The 26,457-nt window shown below is 36.0% G+C and overlaps 2 protein-coding genes across 4 annotated transcripts; both read left to right on the top strand.

Annotated features, from left to right (window-relative positions):
* Nucleotides 1–464: 464 nt before the first annotated feature.
* On the top strand, nt 465–11,745 carry LOC120086349 (uncharacterized). 3 transcript variants are annotated; one of them, XM_039042960.2, is made up of 11 exons: nt 465–1,040; nt 1,759–1,970; nt 2,057–2,239; nt 2,342–2,441; nt 2,565–2,595; nt 3,085–3,124; nt 3,502–3,654; nt 6,689–8,825; nt 8,980–10,384; nt 10,861–10,944; nt 11,254–11,745. In XM_039042960.2, the coding sequence occupies exons 2-11, from the start codon at nt 1,912–1,914 to the stop codon at nt 11,316–11,318; spliced, it is 4,257 nt and encodes a 1,418-aa protein (XP_038898888.1). In that variant the 5' UTR covers nt 465–1,040; nt 1,759–1,911; the 3' UTR covers nt 11,319–11,745. The 3 variants fall into 3 exon arrangements, with proteins under 3 accessions (XP_038898888.1, XP_038898889.1, XP_090174020.1); XM_039042961.2 differs by having other exon boundaries at nt 641–1,040; nt 1,722–1,970; XM_090317894.1 differs by having other exon boundaries at nt 641–1,040; nt 1,722–1,970; nt 2,565–2,965.
* A 3,222-nt stretch (nt 11,746–14,967) lies between these two features.
* Nucleotides 14,968–22,450, top strand: LOC120086660 (ABC transporter B family member 19-like). Its single transcript, XM_039043401.2, has 9 exons — nt 14,968–16,220; nt 16,366–16,420; nt 16,500–16,675; nt 16,808–16,972; nt 17,050–17,345; nt 17,468–17,784; nt 18,477–18,700; nt 19,904–21,808; nt 21,911–22,450. Exons 1-9 carry the CDS (start codon nt 15,351–15,353, stop codon nt 22,259–22,261), a joined length of 4,359 nt encoding a protein of 1,452 aa, XP_038899329.1. The 5' UTR covers nt 14,968–15,350; the 3' UTR covers nt 22,262–22,450.
* Nucleotides 22,451–26,457: the final 4,007 nt, after the last annotated feature.

Below are 26,457 nucleotides of genomic sequence, written 5' to 3'. Positions count from 1 at the left end.
GCAAACTAATATGAACATGACTCAACTAACTTAAAATCTAAAATTTTGATCAATAAGTCTGAGGCTCTATCTCTCACCTTATATATTATCCAACTAAAAGGCAATATTTTTTTAAAGAGACAAAGTTTAAGGATGTATGTATTTTTGCATAACTTAACCTATGACAAAGATTTTATTTTGAAACAAATACTTCATAAGAAACCTAATATCAGGGGGAGCAGGGGAGAGTAGATTTTAATATTAATAACATCTAAAATCCAACTAAACAACAAGAGTCCTAATAACCTTCCAATACCTTATGAATTAGAAGAGACAAAAGAATCCAAACGAGACTTGAATCCAGCAACATAACAAGCTATAAAGTGAGCAACTCGATTTTCGTACAAGGATAAAAAGAGAAAGAGATACATTTTACAACCTCCTTGTCAATACAAGAATCTCATCAATTGCATTCTTCACTTTAGTAAAACTACCGAACAGTTGTTAATGAGGTTAACACATTCGAGAATTAGATTAAAAAAGAAAATGATAGTAGGATTAAAATGACATTTAATGAAGGGTGGGATATAATGGTAATTTGGAGTGAGGAGTCAGCCCGGTTTCTCTAAATAAAAGAAAGGAAATGAGTTTTAAAGTTTTTGATTTCCAAAATCGCAAACAAAAAGCATTGGCGGAAGCACAGTCTTCTCTTTTCTCTCTCTCAACTTCACATCTCTGCCTCCTCTTCCTCTCTCTCTCTCTCTCTACTGTATCTCTTAAGACCCCAACCAAAGAGAGTGTAGAGAGAGATTACAGAGAGAGAGAGCGACATACATTCTTCCACACCATCTTCTCATTGTCTTTAGGGTTTCCTTAAAACCTAATTACAAATTCTTCCAAACTCCCCATCTTTACAAATTTTTCGTTTTCTCACTAGATACGATTCACCCCCACCAAGAAAAACCAAGCGATTTTAGCTAATTAACCACCAACTGTAATGAAATGCTGCTAATCGGACGATCCGATTGCGTTTTCTGAGATCTTGGATGTGGACTTCGCGGGTATGCTTCTGAAATAGACGATCGATTCAGCATTTAGTCTTCTTCCGCTTTTCATGTTTTTCGGAACATCGATCAGCTTCTTTTGCTTTTTCTGCATTTGGGTTTCTTTCACTGTTTTTTTATATGCAGTATCTAGATTGTGTGTTGTTTTTGTGGAATAGTTTGTGGATTTTTTTTTTGGGTGGGTGGGGAGTGGGGAGGGAAGTATGGCATTTGAATTTGCGTTTGAGGGATTGAATTCCACATGGGTCTGCTTTGGTTTGGCTATCTGATTTTAATTTTAATTGTTGAATCAGATCTAAGCTTATCTAACTTCCTTTTATGAAGCTTGGGTTTCTATTTTTGGGGGGAGGGAGGGGAGTGGGTGAATTTATTAGCATTGAGTTTTCTAAAGGGGTTTAGGAGTGAGATCTGTGATGTATGTTGTGTGGGCATTTAGGAGTGAAGCTGGAGGTTTTTTTCTGCTGGGTTTCTTCTATGGAATGATATTTTCTTAGATAATCTTACTTTTACTCATAATGTTGACTACTAAAATCTAGATTCTATTATTAATGTCTGAAATTTATTATCTTCTATTGCTACGTCACTGTTTCAACTTCTTCTACAATCTGCACTGTGTTTTTTCTTTTTTATGTTTTCATTTAAGTTTAATAGAGCTGAAATCAGGACTTTATGATGTAGATGCTTTTTCTAAAGGGGGTTTTTCGTTTATTCCCAGTGGTGCTTCTTGCTACATTTCTTCAAAATTCGACAGTCCCACCAAACATTGTCAGGAGATAGAGTGCTTTTTTCCAGGGAGTAAGTCTGGTTTCATGAAGTGCTTTGGGAAAAGATAAATTGAAACTTGAAGTTTCTGTGAAGTGAAAGGGAAATGAAACCCGAGACGCCTCTGGATTTTGCTGTGTTTCAACTGTCACCTAGGCGTTCACGGTGCGGTTAGCACACCTTAGCTGTTTAGATTAAATACTACACTCTCCTATCTACTAATTTTACTTTCTCTCTCCCCCTTTGGGCAGTTGCGAATTGTTTGTTTCTAGCCATGGCAAGACTGAGAAACTAGCATCAGGTTCAGTGAAGCCATTTGTAACTCAATTAAAGGTTGCAGAAGAGCAGTTTGCTCATGCAGTCCAGGCAATTAAGCTTGAAGTTGAGAGGGGTGGAAATGACAATGCTTGGTTCACAAAAGGAACCCTTGAAAGGTAAAAGTCTTTCCTACTTCATTTTGATGATTCAGTATCTTTTTATGCCAACTGGCCAGTCTCTCTTGGACTTTCTTGTTAATGTACTTGGTATATTTCCAGGTTTGTGCGTTTTGTTAGCACGCCTGAGATATTGGAGCTGGTAAATACATTTGATGCAGAGATGTCTCAATTGGAAGCAGCTAGAAGAATATATTCTCTGGTAAGTTCCGCCATTAAGTATTGCCACTTAAGGGGAACACATTTTTTAATTTCTTGTTTTACTAAATAAATTTTTATTTTATTGTTTTTATCTTTTTATTATTATTTTTTTTTTTGGTATTAGGGAGAAGGTGATCGGCATTCTGGTACATCGGGTATGTTTAATTTTCTTTTATTTTCCTAGAATCCTTTTTAACCTTTAATTACATTTTTGTTTATAGACAAATCCCTTATGCATTTGGTCTTCTAATTGTTTTTTGTATGCAAGTACATTACTTCAATAGTTCTTTGAAACTTCTTAAGTTCTTTTTGATCTGTTATTTCTATGTTAAATTTCTAGCCGACTGGTAAAGTATGTTAGCAGCAATGTAACTAGGTCAGTGGAATTTGTGCATGAGAGAAAGAGCAATCCGGCTTCCATGGCATTGTTTGTGGAAAACTCCCTTGTGTCATCACATTGTCAGCTGCCACTTATTCTTGAACTAGGGCAATAGGTTTATCTGAGAAATATTTCAATAATTGCTTGTGAGTTGCTTCATATGGAAACAGTTATTAGTATGTCTATTTTTCTTTTTTAAGATTAAATTAATATTCTATTATCAATGATGTTCATTTATGTTTATTTTTTTGATAATTTTCCGTAGGTGGGGATGGAACAGGTGCAGGCTCAACAGATGAAACCAAGTAACCTCTTCTTTTCTCAATATTGTTCTCTTCATCACAATGTTTTTCATGTGTTTGGCAAGTTAATGGTAAAAGCTGTAACTAGTGCCAGTAGAGATATGTTTGAAGTCGTAAAATCTCTCTATCTTTCTCAAGATATCTTTTGTACGTATATTTGTGTTTCTTGTCAAACTTTCAAGTGAGGGTGAGATCTATGTGGTTTCACTAGTAAAGAAATCATCAGTTTATTTGGGATGTCAGAAACATAGTATTTGATGATGTTGTGATGAGACTCGTAGGTAGGTAGATACTGATAACTGCAAGTTCAAGTTTTCTGAATTGAATATGTGTGTGTGGATAGGTGTCTCATTCTTTATGTAATTTGTCAAAATTTTCAGGAAAGAGCTTTTGAAAGCTATCGATGTACGCCTTCTTGCTGTTAGGCAGGACTTGGTCACAGCTTCTACTCGTGCATTAGCCGCTGGTTTTAATCCTAGTACAGTGTCTGACCTTCAACATTTTGCTGATCAGTTTGGTGCCCATCGCCTAACGTAAGTACTCTAAAAAAATCTTCTATTTGACTTATGTGTATTATTAGTACCTACTAATACATGTCTAGATCTTGGGTTTTCCGCCTGTGGTTAGTAGTGGATGGCATTAGAGTTGAACTTGAACCACATATTTGGCAGTAATCTAGCTTAAAGAGGGGAACGTGGAGAGGAAATTGCATTAGTGTACTGAGGAGGGTAAGGAAAAGATTTTCTATTTTCTCTTCCATGCCAGAGTGTTAAACATAGGGACTTGTAGTGGAAATTGCAGAACTCTATAGTCTTTGGTCTGGGACTTTGGTGGATTGACCTTCCCATCGTTCATCTTAGCAAGAGAGTGCATTGTCCTTGCTAGTTCAGGAATTTGTATTTTACCTTGGTTTCTCTCTAGAATTTGGTGATAGGGAAGTTGATTAACATCTTGCAGTGAGATACTGCAATTCTCTTCCATTTCCGGGATTTGTGGTACACTTGGTTTCTCACTTTAATTGAATGAAAATCCTGAGGGCCAAAAAGGGATAATGACTAAAGGTCCTACTTGCAGAAATGTAAAGAGAGTCATTGAAGCACTTCAAATCTCCCCACTCAATTTTGTGAAAATCTCTCCTATTTTCCCTCAAGATATAGACTCTGAAGGACATCAAAAAGTTTACTTGCCGCACACATTTCCCTCTTTCTCTAACTAGGAGAGACGAGAATCTCTGTGATCATAACCAGTTGACTTTATTGAGGTACGACATGCCAAAAGATTGCGAATTAATGAACCACAGATTTTCTGTCGTGCATGTCCAAAGAATACGATTCAAAACCTCTGGTATTTGTTTGAAGTGGACACACCAACAGCGGCATAGCACTAGCACCAGAGAGCACCTTTGAAGTCAACGTTGTTAATCTTTAGCCAAGAGAAAAATTGACATTCTAGATGTTGGTCTCATCAGACATTGTGAGGGCAGCGGTGAGGGGAAGGCAATAGGATCTGACCATCTTCCAACTTGGGGATAATGGCTGGAAGAGAAGTCAAATCATTAACCCCTTGTTATTGGATCTATCCTAATGGGAAAAATTAGGAAAAGATAGCCCCAATAAAAACAGTGGCTATATAGACATATATTGCAAATGTCAGATTAATGAGGCATTGCTGATCATATGATGGTCCTTCTAGAACTGAATACAAATCATAGTTAACAGAATTGAAGAAATGAGACAAAAGCATGAGTTGCTTTGCACATTCTAGAGATCGTCATTAATATATTCTATATAGTATCTCAATCATTAGTGGATGAACTATCTGCTTACAACCTTATGTTACAAAATGTCACGTTCTAACGGAAACCACCCCAACCACTTTGCAAAGGATGCTTCATTTTTTCAAAGTTGAATTCCCAATCTCCAAAGATCCGTATCGCCCACCAAAGATCTAACGCAAGCCATTAATCTCTCCAACCTCTCTTTGCTAAAATTTCCTCGTGTATATCTCCAACCTGGTAGGATTTTAAGAACTGCTGATAGGAAGTATGGAGGAATGACACTTCGAATTGACAGAATGAAGGTGAATCTACTCCCCCCGCCACCCATCAATTGAAGAAAATGTTTAATTTCGTATGTATATATATTACCTTCTTAGAATTGAGATCCTAGAGCGGAAGGAGATATATAATCATATGATGCAGCTGGACACCTAAATAACAAACGAAATTTAACCACCTGCAATTTGAGACCGAAGCTTATACTACGTCTAGAAGATTTTCATTTCATTCTGCTAGTGCATGCTTCTCTGATTATGTCGAATCCAATCGAGTTTCAAATGGAAGGCACAAAGAAAAAGGAAAAGAATTGTCACCTTGCAATGTATAATGTCCTGGCGAGCACCCATCGTTGTTGTGCCTCTCGCTACCGTGGAAGATGAGTGAGTCTGGTGACTGGTGAAGAGAGGCAATATCTGATTTTCATACAATTATTTCCCTTCCCTTTTTCTTTGAGAATGTTGTATGAAATGGGATAAGAAGGAAATTTATCTGAACAAAGCAAGATACAGCCTTTGCTATCGTATATTGCCGTAGAAAGCAAATTTTATTCCCCCACAAGCCTACGAACTGAGACCACCTACTACATTGCCTCAGTCCTTTACGTTCGCATACTCTTTGGAGATCTTTGTAGTGATAGTGACTAGAATTCAAAATTTTGTTTTTTCCCTTCTCAATCCTTCTGTTGGATCGACTGTCTCTCTCTCATTGGTTTCTATATATATGCAAGTGTTTATAAATCCAAGCAGTTTCGTGGTCTCTGAAATTTAAATTAAATATTCATATAATTTTTTATACGCCTCTTTTCATTCTCTTAATGAAAAGTGTCGTATCCTTATTTCAAAAAAATATAAAATTTTATAAGTTATTATAAATATGTTAAATTAGGTGTAATGTAGATGTCTATTATTAGTGTTCATTGGTCGTACGTCACTTATCCATTAATCCATATGTCTTAAGATTACATACTATTAGTGTTCATGTAATCCACCTCTTACTTGCCAAATTACCTATTTGGTAGGCTTTGAAAGATACATATTGGTGATCAATCCAAAAAGATTGGAGAAAGTGGAGAAATCCATTCTTTATTATGTTATTTACTTTTTGTTATCTATTTATTTTATCTATTTATATATTATATTATATTTTCTCCATATTTCGTTGTAAACTGTTGTCCTCCTCAAAGCTACAACATAAGTCATATAGTTACCTTTTCTTTTCAAAATCATTATTATATACAATTTTACATAATGGCTCATTTATGTTTTTTCTTTTTTGGAGAACATATTCGCTCATTTATGTTTACCTCACACCTATTGTCACATAAATTGATAAAACAGCCGCAATAGTTTCTGTGGGATTGTGCACCCAAAGAAAAAAAAATCAGAACTTGTCTTTGTAATATTACTAGTTTGCAGGTATATTAGTCAACATTTATTGGGTCATTACCAAATTACATTGCTCAGATAGCTAGTTTCACTGTAATTTGACGTAGCGTTTCAATTTTTTTGCAGCGAAGCGTGCTCTAGTTTCATCTCTCTTTCCCGGAGGAGGCCGGAACTTATTAACACATGGACCCCAGGCGTCGACGACAGAGCGGTCAGATCTTCATGTGGTTCCGACATGTCGATCGATGACCCCGCTGAAGACTCGGTTGGAACCCACATCAAGCCGCAGTACCAAACAGAGAATAAGCACGATTCTCAATCTGGTACAACTTCACGAACTGAAGAACAATATTCCCATGTGGACGAATCAAGACCCACCACGTGTCAACCGGCCAAATCTTCTGCCACCTTCCCGAGCCGACGTAACGTGAAAGATGGCACGAGGGTGGAGACGTTGCCCGAAAATTTGGAGAAAGAGAAGAACGGAGATGAGTCTCCGACAGAATCGAAATCAACTCCTGTGGGTCCCCCGGCCAGGCGGCTCAGCGTCCAAGATCGGATCAACCTTTTTGAGAACAAACAGAAGGAAAATACCGGTGGCAGTGGAGGAGGCAAGCCCGTTTCTGGAAAACCTCTGGAACTGAGAAGGCTCTCATCGGACGTGTCTTCAGCGCCGGCGGCGGTGGAAAAGGCAGTTTTGAGGAGATGGAGTGGTGTCAGTGATATGAGCATTGATTTCAGTAATGAAAAGAAGGATATAGAGAGCCCATTATGCACACCTTCCTCATCTTCAATTTCTGATACCAAGGCTAATATATTTTCTGGTGCAACCGAGATTCAAAGTGAGAAGAGCTTGCCTGATTTGGAGAGTGAGACTAGGCTTGAAAGAAGGGGCAATCTTGTTAGACATGGTGATGATGAGTCCAAACAACAAACTGAGGAACAGAATCCAATTGAGGGTTATACAGGTAAAGAGGCTTGGTCGTCATCTTCTCAAGCCCAAATCAGGTCAATCTCTGGTGGAGCTGATCTTGTTGGATTGAATGATCGAGGGGTTTCTAAGGGAAGTGTAAAGAATTTATCAAGCAGTGATGATAAAGGTAAAGGCTTTAAAGGTGTAGTATTAGGCTCTGAGCCACAAGGGAAAAGTTCTGCCGATCGAGCTGAAATTGATGGAGCCAAGAATAAAGTTGCATCCCAGGTTGATGCTTTTGCTAAGAAGGTAGGGGATGATGCAGCTGATGGTAGGTTAGGTAATAAGATGGACGATTCTGGATCAAGAGACCATTTAGCATATCCATTACGTCCTAGGGGTTCTCGAAGTCATTCTCGCTCTCTTTCTAACCAATTTGAAAGCGGTGGAATAAAACTGGAATCCTCATCAACTCAGTCCATGGAAGTTGATGGCGGCCAATTACCTCAGCAACGGAGAGCTTTTAAAGCCGAACCTGAGGCAGTGGCTAGCAAGAACCTTGCATCATCAGATGCGTATAATCTTAAAGTAGAAGATTTTGGAGATCAGAAAATGAAATTGCAGAAACCCGAGAGAAGTAAGCAAGCAGAGAAGTCACAAGTTGGCAGAGAAGAAAGCAGTTCTCTTCATGAGAGAAGTAAATTGGATATGATTGGGAAAAGTGGTACTGATGGCCAAGAAAGCACTCCTACAATCTCAAGCATACCAGGAGAGCGAGTTCAAAGAGTGAGGCAGACTAAGGGAAATCAGGAGCTCAATGATGAACTAAAAATGAAGGCAAATGAACTTGAAAGGCTATTTGCAGAGCACAAGCTCCGTGTTCCAGGGGAGAACTCCAGCGCTGCAAGGAGAAACAATACTGCCGACATGCAGCTTGAACAGGCAATTAGTTTGCAGCACCGAACATCTTCAGCTTTAGACACTGCTCCTTCACAAGTGGTGGAAAGATCTGCGGTAATAGAATCAACGGGGAGTTCCAATAAAATGGAAAATGTTTATACAACGCCTGTGAAATTGATAAATAACCATGACTTTAGTGATGATTCTAGAGGAAAATTTTATAACAAGTATATGCAGAAAAGAGATGCTAAGCTGAGAGAAGAATGGAGTTCCAAAAGAGCAGAGAAGGAGGCCAAGATGAAGGCCATGCAAGATAGCCTTGAGAAAAGTAAAGCTGAGATGAAAGCAAAATTTTCTGGTTTTGTTGACCGACAAGATTCAGTAGCTACTGCTCGGATACGTGCGGAAAAACTTAGATCATTCAACTATCGTTCTCAAACAAGAGACCAGGTATCATTTCAGTTTAATTTTTATTTAAGAAGTTAATGATGCTGAAGTCCTGGGTTCTCTCTCTTCCTCAATTTTATTTTTTTGTTTCTTATCTTGCATATTTTTCATTCTCATTTCTAAGGGTGCAATGATGTTAAGTATCTTTGCGTAACAGCTGCTGATCAATTCAATTCAAAGTGAGGATGATGGGGACTTTCCTGAGGTTTTGGAGCAGAAATTGAATGGGAACGACAGATTACATAGTGATTCATACATATCGGATAGTGCTTCTAGAAGCAATCAGAACAAAAAGGCTTTGCCAGGTAGAAATTTATCATCAACTCCTCGCCCCACTGGAGCTACAGCTCCACCCCGGTCAGTTGGCAAAGTTTCCCATTCCAGTTCTGGGAGGCGAAGAGGACAAACAGAAAATCTTCTTGCACAGTCGGTTCCTAATTTCTCTGAACTGAGGAAAGAAAATACAAAACCTTCTGGGGTTGGTAAATCAACGGCACGCCCTCTGGTGAGAAATTATTCTCGCGGTAAAACTAGCAATGAAGAGCCAGTCATTAAGGAGGAGAAGCCTCGTCGTACACAGTCTTCAAGAAAGAACTCTGCTAGTGCTATTGACTTCAAGGATATATTACCTTTGAACACAGATAATGTTGTTTTGGCACCATTGTCATTGGATGAAGAGCAGAACGATGAAAGCATTTATGATAAGTATTTGAAGAGCCTAGAATCAAAGCCTTTTCTGAGGAAGGGCAATGGCATAGGCCCTGGTGCTGGAACAAGTATAGCGAAGTTGAAAGCTTCTATGGAATCCGAAACTTCAAAAGATGATGAGGAATTTGATGAAGTGGCATTTGAGGGTTCAGAAATTATGCCCAAACAAGAAGAGGAAGAGGAAGGGCATGAGAAAATGGAAATTAAACTTCCGCATATTGATAATGGAAAACTAAGATTAAGCCAGGAATCAGGCAGATCAAGTAATTCTGGGTCTGAAATTGAAAATTCTATGAGATCTCGCTCTCAATCTCAGGTGGATCATTCTACAATTTCTGAACTTCCCTCCATGTTGCCTTCGTTTCATAAAGCAGGGTTACTTCAGGATTCGCCAGGCGAGAGCCCCCTGTCATGGAACTCACGCATGCATCATCCCTTCTCCTACCCACATGAGGCCTCTGATATTGATGCATATATGGACTCTCCAATTGGGAGCCCTGCATCATGGAATTCACATAATATACATAATATAACACAAGCAGAAACTGACGTGGCAAGAATGAGAAAGAAATGGGGAAGTGCCCATAAGCCTTCTCTTATTGCTACCTCGTCCAGTCAATCGCGCAAGGATATGGCCAAAGGGTTTAAAAGGTTGTTAAAGTTTGGAAGGAAAAGTCGTGGGACAGAAAGTATGGTTGATTGGATCTCTGCTACAACATCTGAAGGAGACGATGATACTGAAGATGGGCGAGATCCGGCTAGCAGGTCATTGGAAGACCTAACGAAGTCAAGAATGGGATTCTCAGAGGGTCATGATGATGGCTTTAATGAAAGCGAGTTGTACTGTGAACAGGGTAACCTACATTTGTTGTATTGATTTTTTTTGATGTTGTCTTTTATTTTATTTGCATGTAACATCCATTGAAAATAAGGTATTAAGTTAAAAAATGGTTTTTATGCTTTGGATTTCCTTGGGTTAGTGATTCCTACACGAGCTTAAATTTACTTAACTGTGAAAAAATGTTTGAAATTTGGCGTTTTTTCAAATTTAAATTTTAATGAACCAAAATTGGCTTTAAGCTACTCCATTATGAACGGTCATGAATTCCGATTGTGATATTTCCTAGTTAAATTATTAATAGTAGTCATTTTTTAAAAATCACGTTGACGAGTAAAAACTGTCACTTGCTCATGTCTGAATTTTCTTTTATCTGTATTATAGATCTTTTTCTTTTCTCCCTTCAACTCATATGGACTGCCTTCCTTTTTAGATAAGGATGATGGCAAAAAGAATTCACTTATCCATCTTTGTTTTGCTCCGTCCTTGCAGTTCAAGAATTACAAAGTTCGATTCCTGCTCCACCAGCTAATTTCAAGCTGAGGGAAGATCATATGTCAGGCAGTTCCTTGAAAGGTGAGTGTTCGTTGGTGTTACGTGCTATGTTTTCATTGATTTGTTAATGGCCTAAACAAAGCTCTACGTTTTCATTGGTTTGCTCAAGTCTTGCTTTGTGGGAATATAACGAAGTTCATAAGGACTTTTTGCTAGTTCTTTAGGCTTTCAGCCAAAGGGGTTGCCTGGATTTGATTTTTGTAACTTGTTCCTTGATCCTCGCATCTTCTATTTTATGTTTACAAGAATTTTATCTTCCATAAACAATGAAGAAAAAGAAAGTTCGGAGATCAACTGCATTTCTAATGTTGGAAAATTGCAATCTTACAGCTCCGCAATCGTTCTTCTCTCTCTCAACCTTTCGTAGCAAGGGAACCGATGCAACGTCTAGGTAATAGACACTCGCAGATTTCTATATGTGATTACTGTCTTGTTATCCTTGAGTAGGGTATAACAGTTGGTACATTGTAAGATACAATTGCTTGAAGGAGATGTCGAATCAGGCTCGAGCTCTGCAATTCGATAATGTACATGTTAATTCGATTCACAAAACCGACCGCCTACATCATTAGGTAGTTACATCTGTTAGTTGTGTTGAATTAATTAAGTATACTGTATTGAACAATGAGTTAATTGTTGGCAAAATGTCATTGTGATTTTGGTAGTCTAGGAGCAATTTTTTCTTTTTTCTTTTTTTCTTTGGTTCTGCTCTTCATTTGCTCTGACGGTTTAGTTTTGTGTGCTGTATATCTGAAGGAGCTCATGTCAAGAACAGAATTGTTGAGTGTGATATAATTATGCATAATAAAAGCTTTTTGCACATGACTACTCTTGTAATTTTTTCGTCACTGTTTATTAAGATATCATCATTGTTTTTTGTCTGCAACTTTAACCAAGTTTGTGTGGCTCTGGGAAGTTAACTTGATGGTTTGGTAATCGTGTTTCTATGCTCTTTTAAGGTGGCAGTTGAAACTTGGAAGTGTGTAATTAGACTTGAAATATTACCGTATTTGGTTACTGTTTTCTTGAGAGATTGAACTTTGTTAGCTTTTTTTCTGCTATTTTTATATAATCCTATTTGGTCCTATAGTCCTTAAAGCTTTAAAGGGATAATTTAGGAGTTGTTTGAGACGTTGGGGTGGGTTCCAGTTGCAAATTATTTTAGTTACAAATGGAGAGAGAGGATGATTATAAATGGTTCTTTCCATCATTTTCCTCATTCTTAAGTCACCATTGCCGTTGACCACCGCCAATTTCCCTCTCCATCGTCTTTGTTTTTTCCCTTGCCATTGCCTCCATAAGTTTCAAATCATAGATCCATTGGAAGAGCAACAAAAATGCGAAATGATAACAATAATGAATATATAATAAATAGAATTGTACCACTACATACGTCTTTTACTTCTTTTTAATAAAGATAAAAACTTGGGTGTTACCTAGACCAATAGTATTATACAGCTCCAAGGACCAAAAATATTCTTTAATAAATGGAATTATACCACTCCTAAGGATAAAAAATATTTCTTTAGTTAATTATATATATATTTTTTAAAAAATAGTATAATGTATGTTATAAAATAGGATTATTTTCAATATAGAAAAATGATCCAACTTATTTACAAGTATAAAATAGGATTCTTTTAAATTGCTATATATATCACTAATAGACAGTAACATTTTGTTATATTTGAAAATACTTTCAATAGTTTTTTCATTTTTTTTCCTCCCAAATTCCCAATTTTCCTTCATAGAAGAGGCATATGCAGTTTGTTCCACTTATATGTTTTTTTTTTAAATAATATATTTTTTAAAATATAATGACAAAAATAGGGTTGGAGAGAAACTTTTTCTAAAAATAGGTGTTTTGGAAAACTATTGACAAAATTGGGGTAGTAAAATCGTGCATCGGATACATGATTGCCATGTGGCAAACCATTTAATCCAGCACCACGTCGGCTGACTGGTTGACCGGTCAGACACAAACTTGTAGATCTGGTCCACGATTTTCTTTTTTTTTTTTTTTTTTTTTTTTTTTTTTTTTTTTTAAGTTTGTTAACTATTTTTTTTAATTATAGATGTACAACAATATTAAAACTTTAGGAATTGATCCACAAATTCCTTCATTATTAAAGTTAATTATATATTTAATCTACAATGAAAACATCTTGCACTCATATTAAAAAAATGTCATGAAAGAATATTTACAATTAGTTCTTTAATTTACAATTTGAAAATGAAAGTTTACATGAAATTAAAAAACGACCCCCCTAGCCCTTACCCCTCATGGGATTGTCTTCGTGTCCCTCTAAATTAGGTCCACTCTGTTGTCATTGTCGTCTACGACGAATACGTCTTCAATAGGTGTCAGCAACATTGAGTCGTCTTGTTTGTTGAATAATACCTTCTACGTTGACCAATGTTTGCTGACACATTGAACCCAATTCTGGTAGGTTGTTCTGCACAAGACAGAAGCAAAATGAGGAAGATTTCAGAATTTTGGACGGAAAAACGCAACAAAAGAAGGCAAAATTGACGGATGGAGAAAGCTTTCGGAAGGTAGAAAGTTCGACGAGGAAGAAGAAAGGGCGGGCGCGGCAGATTTAATGGAGAGGAAGTCGTGTACCGGGTACTCGATTACCTCAATCAACCCTGCATGACTGCCACGACAGACTGCGCGTGCTAGATGGACAGGGACTCGTGTACCCGGTACACGATTTAGAGCTAATTGTGTACCCGGTACACGATTAAGGTATAATCGTGTACCCGGTATACGATTTAAAAACCTATTTTCGAGAATAGTTTCCCTCCAACCCTATTTTTGTCATTATACTTTAAAAAAACATTATTTTAAAAAAATTCCACTTATACTTTTGTGTGGACTGGCCATTTTTCTCAATGCCTTAAAACGCATTGTAGAGGGAGACACTTTTTTTTTTCTTCCAAATTTCTTCATGTATATTAGACAAGGTAGCAAAATAAATTAATGAAGAACATCACAAGATATGAGTAAAGAAAACCATATATCATCTAGTTACTTCAATCTTTCTTCATTTAGAAGTACAAACATGTTTATCGTGCTAAAAAAAGTACAAACATATTTATTAACAAAGTTTAGCATTTTATTTAATGGAGATTTTTAATATATTAAAAACAAAAATTGAGAAATATTTGAAAAATTAGAGATGATTTGATATAGGAAAAAAAAAATTAGAGTTTGATTTAAGTTATATTTGAGTACTTGAAAATTTCAAATTTGGCAATTTCATCCCTAAAGTTTGCTTTTGGTGGTCCATTTTCATCTTTTACTTTTGGTATCTCCTCTTCTTTCTTCTGTCTCCCTCTTCCGAACTTTCTTCCTATTATGATTGCTATCACCATCGATTATATATTCTATATTAATATAAGGGTTCGTGTAGCGAAAGAAAAGACGACTTAAAATTAATAAAATATATCACAATGTCTTTTTTTTTTTTTTTTTTTTTTTTTTGGGTAGTAAGCCGACCCTTATTTTTACTTGAGGACTAGTTTAAACTATTTTTCAAAGTAGTAAAGAGAAAAAATTGCACTTTAATGAAGAAATAGTAATTTTTAAAAGTAGCAGTAGTAGAAGAAATAGTATTAAAAATGTTATAATTGTTCCAAAGTTAATTCCTTCTCAATTCCTTCCATTAAATCCCATTTTTCAAGAAAATTTCTCAAACAGACTTTACAATAAAAAGACGGAAAAAAAACGTGGATGCACCCAATTAAAGTTGCTTGTGGCAATTAATTTTTTTAAAAAATTATTAAAAATATATTTTTGTGTGTAAAGAAATAGAGAATGTGGACTTAGATAGTCTCCAACTAAGTATTGGTGAAATGAAATAACTAAATTCCCGGTTTTTTTTCAATTAAAAAAAACTTCTCATTTTAATTTTAATTTAAAATTTCTCAGCTTCCCATCTTACAAATGGATACCGTACACCACAAGAAACAAAACAAAACCAAACTCCCTGCAGTCCTCTTCACATATAAACAAGAATACCGCCATTTTCAATTTTCAATATCACAATTTGACAAACACAGCCATTTGCCCTTCTCTCTACAAGCTCAAGAAAATGGCAACAAGAACAAGCCCACTTCCCATTCTCCATCGGCCGGCCGGCACCTTTCTCTGTATATGCATCCACAGCTTCCATTGGATTCTCAGTTCAAACGGAGCGAGCTTCCACAGCCTTCAATCACGATTCGGTAATCTTCTTTGTAATATCCTCTCCTCCAATTGTTTAATCGAACCTCTTGTTTGCTGCCTTGTTCTGCATTTCCTCGTATTGGGGTTCTCGCCTAACCGACGGATTCTTCGAAGTTTTTGTCTACAAGAAAGAAAACCCCATTTCGTTTTTTTGTAATCGCATCAATTTTTGAGTTCTAAACCTTCATTCACGGCCATGTCTGCCGTCTCCGGCCACCGGCGCCACTTTCCTACGCCGGCGAGTTCAACGGACGTCTCTATTTCTTTTTCCCAATTGGATTCCTCCATTATTTCAAGAAAATCCACTCCCAAAAGACGCCCTCGAAACCCTAGTCCAGCTACTCCCTTCGCCAGGGACGATGATAAATCATGGCAAGGGGAGCTTTCATGGCAGTTCGAGCCAACTGGATGGCGAGATTCTCGTAATTTGGGCATAGCCCTAGGTCCCTGGGCCGCCTCTATTGCTCCATCTCCATTTTCAAGTAGCCAGGTTTTACGCCGAACCGCCAATGATTACTATCTTTCTCCCTCTCGCCGCGTTAAACGCAATTTGCCGAGCCCGTACAGCGACGGTTCCGGCTATATTCCGGCTGGCAGAGTGGAACTGCAGAGCTTTGTGGGTGGAGAAACAGAGAACTCGTTGTTCGTCGGAGGAAGCTACATTCCTGGTGAAACTAGCAAAGTCAGCCATTCTTCCGGTTGGAATGATGAAAGTAAAGGGCCTATGGCTGATAAAGATGAGCTTAGCAAGAAGTACCATGATATTTCTGAACATGATTTTAGCTTTGAGCGTAGTAGGATGTATTCATCGTATATTGATGATAGTGATTCGGGTTCTAGTGAGGACGAGGATGAAGTGGACCCCCCTAAGGCAGTTGGGCTTTTTAGCTTGTTTAAGTATTCAACGAAGTTGGATTTGCTTCTAATAATATTGGGGTGTTTGGGAGCTCTCATCAATGGCGGATCTCTTCCTTGGTATTCTTATCTTTTTGGGAATTTTGTCAACCAGCTTGCTACAGAATCGTCTGAAGCTGATAAGAGTCAGATGATGAGAGATGTTGCAACGGTATGAACCTAATAATTTACTCCTACTTCGTAATTGAAGATGAGGTTGGAATGATTTTGGAAAAAAAGGTGCTTATGTGAAAAAAAAAAAAATAAAAAAAATTCTATTACCTATTTTTCCTACAACTCTATGCTTAAATTTGCAGATATGCCTGTTCATGACTGGATTAGCAGCAATAGTGGTGGTTGGAGCATACATGGGTAAGAGGAAGACTTCTGTCTAATAGCATTCCATTAACTTTCCTGCAAACTTAGGACCTTGAAGCTGTAATTTTGACAGAGATAACCTGTTGGAGATTGGTGGGGGATCGTTCGGCTCAGCGGATTAGAACAAAGTATCTGCGAGCTGTTCTACGACAGGATATCAGCTTTTTCGACACGAAAATTAGCACTGGTGATATCATGCATGGAATTTCCAGTGACGTGGCTCACATTCAAGAAGTGATGGGGGAGAAGGTGCTGCACCGATATTGTTTTTGCCAACTCTAATACAATGTTTCCAAGTCATATTGTATCCTCTGCTTAGAAATATTGTATCCTCTGCTTAGAAATTCTGATTCATATAATGTTGTCTTTCTGCGACTGCAGATGGCTCACTTCATTCACCACATATTCACCTTCATATGTGGGTATGTAGTTGGCTTTCTAAGATCATGGAAAGTTTCTTTGGTTGTCTTCTCAGTGACCCCTCTGATGATGTTTTGTGGCATAGCTTATAAAGCCATTTATGTTGGCTTAACTTCAAAAGAAGAGGTACTTTGATATGACCTTCACTAAACATTATTAGTATGTTGCATTTTTTAAAGCCTTTTCCCATGTTTCCTTTGAAGGCTTCTTACAGGAAAGCTGGGGGAGTGGCAGAGCAAGCCATCAGTTCAATCAGAACTGTGTTTTCATTTGTTGCTGAAGATAAACTGGGTGCAAAATATGCTGAACTCTTGGAAAACTCTGTGCCTTTTGGGAAGAGGATTGGATTCTCGAAAGGTGTAGGCATGGGAGTTATTTATCTGGTCACTTACTCAACCTGGGCTTTGGCTTTCTGGTATGGAGCTATCTTGGTTGCCCGGAAAGAGATCACCGGCGGTGACGCAATCGCTTGTTTCTTTGGTGTCAACGTTGGAGGAAGGTAAAGCAGGATCTGCATAAGTTCATTTAAAAGAAAAGTTGACTTCTAAATTAAATTAACAGCAGGAAATGATACATAAAGATTTCCTTATCCAAATGAACACGTTCTCATAATTGACACAGGGGATTGGCTCTGTCACTGTCATATTTTGCTCAGTTTGCACAAGGAACTGTAGCAGCGGGCAGAGTTTTCACAATCATAGACAGAGTTCCAGAGATAGATTCCTACAGTCCAATAGGAAGAACCCTCAGAAACGTTCGTGGAAGAATAGAGTTCAAAGGTGTCAGTTTCGCATACCCATCTCGTCCAGATTCTCTGATACTAAATTCACTCAATCTGGTGTTCCCATCTTCAAAGACACTCGCTCTTGTTGGTGCCAGCGGCGGTGGCAAGTCCACCATTTTTGCTCTGATAGAGAGGTTCTACGACCCCATTCAAGGTATGTATAAATCAAATCAAGCTATGGTCTGAAATCTGTCTATGAGCTTAAAAAATTGGAGAATTGGGTGTGTTTGGAACTTTGGTTTAATTTTTAAGCGTTTAATTTTGAAAAAAGTGATTTTAGAAAAAGTTGGAGTGTTTGGCAACCACTCAAAATAGCTTTTGAAAAAATGAATTTATGAAATAAGTTCGTTTAAGAAAAATTCTTGAAATCAATTGATTTCTTAGTGTTTAATGGTTAATCTCTCCCTAATTTGAATCATTCTTAAAATTGCTAAAATACCTTCAATAATCATCTATCTTGCTTCTACTATAATGTCGTGGTTATGATCACTGTCTATTAGTCTCTTGCGTCGACCACTACTGACAAACCTACTTCATTATGAAACTTCCTGCAACTATCTCTGACCTCCACCGATGACCAATCCCAACGACCATCTTTAGCAATTACTACCGATGGCCAGCTTCAACAACCACCACCAACTCCACATAGTATTTTATAGTCGTCCATTATAGTAATTTGACACTAATATAAACACTTAACACACTTTTGAGAAAGAGTTACCAAACACATGAATGTTCTTATTTGAAGTAGTTTTTGTCAAAAGTGTTGAGATGAAAATGAGTTTTGAAAACATTTTTTTCTAAGTCAAATGCCTTTAGAGTAGAGTTTATGAATGGGATTTGCAGGGACGATCAGTCTGGATGGGAGAGATATAAGGACACTGCAAATCAAGTGGCTGAGAGATCAAATTGGGATGGTGGGTCAAGAACCAATCCTTTTCGCCACAAGTATTATTGAGAACGTTATGATGGGAAAAGAGAACGCGACTGAAAAAGAGGCCATCGCGGCCTGTATTGCGGCAAATGCCGACAGGTTCATCTCTGGCCTTCCTCAAGGCTACGACACCCAGGTCCATTTACCTAACTTTTTTTTTTCTTTTTAATATGTAAATTATTAAATAAGAAAAACATATTTTTACTTTTGGGCAATTATTTTAAATGGTAAAACTGTTAAAAATATTTTTTAGTATAGCAAAATATTGGTCTATCAGTGATAGACCGCGATAGACATCTATCAATTGGCGATACGGTCTATCATTGATAGTTAGTAATATTTTGTTATATTTATAAATAAATTGGTTAATTAAAGACAACCTAATACTTTTTTTGATAATTATTTTCACTTTACTATCCTTGTCTTTTTGGGGAAAAAAATCGTTTTTATTCGGTCATGACTTTATTTTTCAAATAATAAAAAAAAAAAATTCAAAACTATTATGTTATACTTTTATATTAGTTTTAAATTTTATGAATTTTGGAAAAAATTTGAATAAGTTAGAATAGATGTGACACATAATGGAAAGTTATATATTTTAAAATTTAGAGATATATTAAACACAAAATCGAAAGTTTAATGATCTATTTAACATATTGTTAAAAATTCAAGGACTTACTTAATACTTAACCACTTGACCAAGACAAGAAAGAATCTTAGGACTTGCTAAATACAAAAGTGAAAATTTAGCGTTGATGCACAATAATGAATGTTTATGGACTAATCTTATAATTTATCTGTATTTTTAATTTTCATTTTGATCCCAAAAAGTTAATTTTAGTCTATTTAGATTTGTATGACACCGTTTGATAATTATTTAAAATTTGATTTTGAAAATTAAGTTTGTATAGGCTATTTCTATCTATGTTTTTGTTTTATTATCTACCTTTCAAATTTCTAAATCCAAGCTAAGTTTTGAAAATTAAAAAAGTAATTTTTGAAAACTATTTATTTATTTATGTTTTAAAATTTGGTCATGAATTCAAATGTTTTTATAAGAAAAGTGAAACCAGAAGAAATCGTAAGAAAAAAAACACAATTCCATGAACACCAAACAAAAACCAAGTTTTAGTTTGATAACGATTTTGTTTACAATTTTTTTATTTTTGGAATTTAGGTTTCTTTTCTCTAAATTTTTTTGCAATAGTTTTGTTTCCTAATGAATTGTTTGGATTCTTGGTCAAGTTTCAAAAGTTAAGAAAAATAATAATAAAATTTTAAAAATCTTTATTTGTTTGTTTGCTTTGTTTTCCTCTCGTGAACATGGGATTCTGTTCAGGTTGGAGATAGAGGAGCTTTGCTCTCCGGCGGTCAAAAACAACGAATAGCATTGGCACGAGCGATGATCAAAGACCCCAAAATTCTTCTCTTAGATGAACCAACAAGCGCATTAGACCCAGAATCTGAGTCTACAGTTCAAAAAGCCATCGATCAGCTTTCTTTAGGCCGAACAACAATCGTTATTGCTCATAGGCTTGCAACTGTGAGAAACTCCCATGCTATTGCTGTCATTGAACGTGGCTCCCTCGCCGAAATCGGAACTCACTTTCAGCTGATGGAGCGAGAAGGGGCTTATTACAACCTCATCAAACTCGCATCCGAAGCAGTTCGTCAAACTTCTCCCAAACGAAATGATGTTCAGAAATTCACTGATCTTTCATTTAATGATATCTCGAAGTCAGAGTACGTAGTCGAGATTTCGCAGTCCAAGTATTTCAAATCTGCGGTAGAGGACAAGCTAGAGGAGAAGAAAGAAGTGAAACGAAGAAATGTTAAGATTACAGAACTATTGAAATTGCAAAAGCCAGAGATTCCAATGCTGCTATTGGGATTTCTCATGGGTTTGAGTGCAGGAGCGATTTTGTCCATTTTTCCTTTCATCCTTGGTGAGGCCCTTCAAGTTTATTTCGATAGTGGAACTTCAAGGATGAAAACCAAAGTTGGGCATTTGTGTATAGTGTTGGTTGGGCTGGGGATCGGCTGCATTCTGTTCATGACAGGACAGCAAGGCTTCTGTGGTTGGGCTGGAACTAAGCTTACTGTGAGAGTGAGAGACCTTTTGTTCAGATCAATACTAAAACAAGAGCCTGGTTGGTTTGATTTCCCTGAGAATTCCACTGGAATTCTCATATCTAGGCTATCAATTGACTGCATCAATTTTCGTTCGTTTCTTGGTGATCGAATCTCGGTCTTGTTGATGGGGGTGAGTGCAGCTGCTGTTGGCCTTGGTCTCTCATTTTGGCTTGAATGGAGATTGACCCTGTTGGCTGCTGCTCTAACCCCTTTCACTCTTGGTGCCAGTTACATAAGCTTGGTTATAAATATTGGACCAAAACTTGATGAAAATGCTTATGCCAAAGCTAGCAATATTGCTTCAGGTGCAGTGTCAAATATACGAACAGTGACAACATTTTCTGCACAAGAGCAGCTGGTGAAAGCCTTTAATCGATCGTTATCCGGGCCTAAGAAGAAGTTGGTTAAAAGGTCGCAGATTTTAGGTTTAACATTTGGCTTCTCCCAAGGTGCCATGTATGGAGCTTATACTCTTACTCTCTGGTTTGCTGCTCGCCTCGTCCAACAAGACAAAACAAGTTTTGGTGATGTGTATAAGATTTTCCTCATTCTTGTTTTGAGCTCCTTTTCTGTTGGACAACTTGCGGGTTTAGCACCGGATACTTCTATGGCAGAGACTGCGATTCCTGCGGTGTTGGATGTCATCAACCGGAGACCACTGATAGGCGACGATAAAGGAAAAAGTAAGAAGGAAGAACGGTTGAAAAGTTTTGGTGTTGAATTCAAAATGGTGACATTTGCATACCCATCTAGGCCAGAGATGATTGTGCTGAAGAACTTCTGCTTAAAGGTTAAAGAATGCAGCACAGTGGCTTTGGTTGGTGAAAGTGGGTCGGGAAAATCGACGGTAATATGGCTGACTCAACGATTTTATGACCCGATTCGAGGGAAGGTGCTGATGGGAGGCGTGGATTTGAGGGAGATCGATGTGAAATGGTTGAGGAAGCAAACAGCTTTGGTTGGTCAAGAGCCTGCATTGTTTGCTGGAAGCATAAGAGACAACATTGCATTTGCAAACCCAAATGCTTCATGGACTGAGATTGAAGAGGCTACTAGAGATGCTTACATTCACAAATTCATCTGTGGCCTCCCTCAAGGATATGAGTCACAGGTAAATTCTTAACGAAAAGAAAAGAGAACTTACGAACATTTACTGGATTTGTCCACTGACCTGTTTATTGTTGGTTACTTGGTTTCCTTTCTGTGATCTTAGGTTGGCGAGAGCGGGGTTCAACTCTCGGGTGGCCAGAAACAAAGGATTGCCATAGCGAGGGCGATTTTAAAGAAATCAAGTGTGTTGTTGCTAGATGAAGCAAGCAGTGCTTTGGACCTGGAATCTGAAAGACATGTCCAAGCTGCAATTAGGAAGGTGTCAAAGGAAGCTACAACTATCATTGTCGCCCATCGGCTTTCAACTATCCGTGATGCTGATACGATTGCAGTTGTTACAAATGGATCGGTCGTCGAGCATGGCAGCCATGACACCTTAATGGCCAAAGCTCACCTCGGTGGTGTTTATGCAAACATGGTTCATGCTGAATCTGAAGCCACTGCATTTTCTTGAGCTTAATAGCTCAGCTTTGTACTTTTCCTTGTTCATAAATATACTAAAATCAAATTCATGTCACTGTACCAATGACGTTTTTGAGATCAGATAGGGATGTAAATTTGAAAGAAATTGATTTGTTTTGAACAGGGATTTTTTGTGCTAGAAAGAGAATAAAAATGCAAAGAAAGAACAAGTAAACTGCCAGAGAAGGAACATGAGGATTCTTTTGTAAATTTCGGTTACCTAGTAACACGAGGATTCTTTTGTAAATTTTGGTTACCTATCAAACACAATTCTAAAAATTCTGGGACTTAAACTTATAAATTCACATTTAATTTTAATGAGAAAAAATTTAACTCTTAATCTTTGAAGTTTGATTTAGGTTTGCATTTAGGTTCTTTGAGTTTTCGAACTCAACAATTTATGCCACAATTTTGTTTTTAGTAGCATCTTTAGTTCCTATGTTAGTCTCTCTATTAAGTTCGTTATATAAGAGTGGATGTCCTTGAGCTGTAGCTACTCTTGTGATGCGAAATTTTAAAATGTTAATTTGTAAGTTGTCTCTAAACTTTTAAATTTGTATTTAAAAGATTACCGGCCTTTAAAATGTGTTTGATAAGTGCTATACCTTTAATTTTATGTCTACTAGGTCATTGAACATTAAAAATATCTAATAGATTATGAAGTTTCAATCTTATGTCTAATAAAATCCTAATATCTTTTAATGTTAAATCTTTATGATATAAAATTGAATCTCATGTCTAATAGAAGTTGAATTTTCGACTTTATGTCGATACCGATTGCTCTTTAATAGTCTTACCATAATGTAGGATGAAATACTATTTGCATCTATTTGGTATGATTAACTATCTTGACTATTTAAATGAATATTTTTTTTTTTTGTATGCATCAAATCAGCTTATTGTTGGCCATGTATGTATGTATATATATATTTTGTGAACATGTAAATAGACCACCGATGATAACCCTATTTTTCTGCATGTTCAACTCTTACATTCCACGACCGTTAAAGAATATGCTATAGGGTTTTTGGTTATATAAATAGTATTGTGTCTACATTAAGGGCACATTTACCAATCCATAATGAAAAGGCTCTCGAAAAATCAACAATTTCTGCTGGGCTTTTATCCTTTTATTAGTATAATTGTAATGAGATTTTATAAAACGGGTCACAATCGCAAACGTAATTGAATTGTTTTTTATCATGTTTACTTAGAATTATGAATCAGTCACATTTACTGCTGCTATTGTTGTTATCGTTATTATTTAGGGTCAAACAGTAATGATAATGGTAATAGTAATAGTAAATGTGACAAATTCATAATTCTCATGTTGTAACAGTAGCACTAACAGTAACTGTAACGATAACGATAATGACATTGGCAAATATAATTGGATTGAGTACCATCCGCTTGTCAACCCATTTGCGCCTTTTATGACAAATTTTGAAGTGAAAATCAAATGTCAATATGGGTACAGAACATAAGTAACCATTATTGGCCTTTTGACCCTTAATCTTCAATTAATTAATTAATATTTTGATGATAACCAACTTGAATTTATTTACTAATAATTTTAGTGTTTTGCGTAGAGCTCAAAATAAAGTTTTCAACACAAATTGAATCACTCAAATCAAAGCTCAAATGAAGAAGATATAGTCAAAACAAACTTAATGGAAAAATTACGAGTTGATGATGTGATGATTTTTTTTTATCAAACTGGCTCAACTAAAAGATGCCAATTGGAGCAGCCACACATGGTGGACTTTTAATTTTTGGATTGGTTTTAAAAAGAAAATAAATTTAATATTATTTTATATTTGTATTTAATTGCTAGTTTTGGACACATGGTGGTCATTTTTTGTTAGATTTTTAAAAGATATATATTATTATATCATTTTTGTTCGTGTCTAATGACTAGTTGAGCTTAAAATTCCCACAATTGATTTTTCTTTTTCAAGATCCAATGACCCAAATTAAATGTGGTTTTCAACAAATTTTTCTCTTTATTTAAACTCATATTCTTTTCAAATCATAATAATAATTTTTATTATTTTCAATCTTCCACAACTCATTGGCAACCATTGTTGCTCTCTCTCCAAGTTTCAATTTTCTTCTTTTCATCTTCTTCTTGAGAGAGATGTTTTACGTTTGAGGATTGATTCATTGAGTGCTAAAATTTGTAAATCCACTTTGTAGAGAGTTTGTCAAGTGTGCTCTTTATTTTTCCAAACCATTGTAAGGGTTGCTCTTTGGTTTGATCCTCAATCGTGGAAAGGACCGGGTTGTTCTTGCGTGGGAAAAAGAATGTTGTACGATTCGACTTTAAGCGTGGAAAAAGTAAAATTTGTAGTGACATAACCAAGAGGAGCTTGGAAAGGAGATAGGCCGGTCATGTCGAACTACTATAAATTTTCGATGTTAATTTTCTCTATCCCTCACCTATTTTAATTTTGCAATTAATTTATTGTTATACTTTTTTTTCATGAAATTAATTGCAATATTTGTTCCTTAAATTAATTGCTTAATGTTATTTAGGTTAGTTAAATTGATATTTACATATCTCATACCAATCTTTTTATTAAAGTTAAATTGGGTGCTTGAGAGTGTTAGTTTTAATTTCTTAGCTATTTTGGGTTGAATTTATTTGCATGAATTTGTTGTTTAAATTATTTGTTAGCAAAATGATTGTTGATTTGTTTAATTGGACTCACATTAGTAAAAAAAAATTTAATTAGCTTAAAGAAAGTCTATTCACACCCTCTAAGGTTGTTGATCCTACCAGCATCACTTAATTTGCTCTGCTTTTCAAGTGACCATTGATTTATTATGTTTCCCAAGGATAAACATGGCCTAAGTGCAATACATGTGAAAATTATAAAACATATATTTATTTCCTGAGTTCACATCTCAAATAAGGGTTAAAATTGAAAAAGTATGAATAGTTGAATAATGGAACAAAAAGGCAAGAAAAACAAAAACAAAAACAAAAAAATCTATAAAAAAGTGCATAATTTTTTAGGTTACAAAATAATGTCTATACCTCAACTCAACTCAGCACCCAAACAGAAATAATTACTACCAATCTAGTTCAGTTTTGCACCCTACATACAAATATTATCAATACAGAAAATTATTATCCACAAATAATTATTAACAACTCAATCCAACCCATAGATACAAATTTTGTAATACGATTATTTTAATTGAAAAATACTTAGTTGCATTCCAAGAAACACCTATCATGTGTATCCCATCAAATTATCTAATTACAATTTTCCGTGTGACAAACTCTTTTTACTTCTTTTTAAAATATTTTAATTATTTTTTCACGTATATGATGAAGATGAGATTATAAAGATGAGTGATGCCCAGAATGCACCTAACTTTTCACATACTACCTTCATTGATTATTTGAAACGCCATCAAATAATTTATTAATTTATTAAATATTTAGTACTTGGATCCCACATAATTCTTAAAAACTCCTTATGTAGTAAGCAACAAATAGAGGTAGTAAGGAAAATTTTGGAAAAATGTCCAAAATAGCAATTTCTAGTTTTTCACATTACAAAAATATCATTTTTTTTTGAAAACTCGTTAAAAGAGTTTATCTCGGACCTTTTTGGGCGAGATCGGCTCCGAGATTGAGTTAGAATTTTGATAGTAAACAATTTTCCATGTATACGTAATCATTAATCAAAAAGAATTTTACGAATATGACCACTGTAATAATAATATTACATTATTATAATATCATTGTTTGAGAAACCCAACGATTGACATGCTCTACAATTATTGGTTCTAAAAAATTTTCACAAGTGTCTGGAAGTCTTGAAACTCTCACAGCCTATCTCTCTAAAAAAAAAATCAAGAAAAACAAAGTGTATATATCGATATTGTCTTTCATAAAATGTGTTTGAATTGTTATTTGCATGTTGTTGAGGCCAACAATTATTGTTTTCGCGGTCGTTTACATAATCTCGATGGCAATTCAATCATTTTGACCGAGATTTATTATATTTACCTTGAGATTTACACTAGGGTTTAAACTATGGAGAGAGATATTGATATTTTTTTCATCGAGATTATGTATTCTCCCCGAGATTTTGTATGATTTTAGTAATTTTTTTGTACATCAATATGATTTTTTCCTGAATGCCTCATATATTTGTTTGTTGGGGGCGAATG

The sequence above is a fragment of the Benincasa hispida genome, chromosome 9 (assembly GCF_027475165.1).
Source record: "Benincasa hispida cultivar pf3 chromosome 9, pf3_genome.v1.1, whole genome shotgun sequence".
In the NCBI taxonomy this organism is placed as follows: Eukaryota; Viridiplantae; Streptophyta; class Magnoliopsida; order Cucurbitales; family Cucurbitaceae; genus Benincasa; species Benincasa hispida.
The sequence above is the reverse complement of the archived record's forward strand: the minus strand, read 5'-3'. Positions and strand labels throughout refer to the sequence as shown.

Bases quoted from the DNA above. Each gene is read 5' to 3' on its own strand.
- LOC120086660 (XM_039043401.2), top strand. From the start codon at position 15,351: ATGTCTGCCGTCTCCGGCCACCGGCGCCACTTTCCTACGCCGGCGAGT. The intron at 16,221-16,365 runs GTATGAACCTAA...TTAAATTTGCAG, and splicing joins TGATGAGAGATGTTGCAACG to ATATGCCTGTTCATGACTGG. The intron at 16,676-16,807 runs GTGCTGCACCGA...CTGCGACTGCAG, and splicing joins AAGAAGTGATGGGGGAGAAG to ATGGCTCACTTCATTCACCA.
- LOC120086349 (XM_039042960.2), top strand. From the start codon at position 1,912: ATGAAACCCGAGACGCCTCTGGATTTTGCTGTGTTTCAACTGTCACCT. The intron at 3,655-6,688 runs GTAAGTACTCTA...ATTTTTTTGCAG, and splicing joins TTTGGTGCCCATCGCCTAAC to CGAAGCGTGCTCTAGTTTCA. The intron at 10,385-10,860 runs GTAACCTACATT...CCGTCCTTGCAG, and splicing joins CGAGTTGTACTGTGAACAGG to TTCAAGAATTACAAAGTTCG.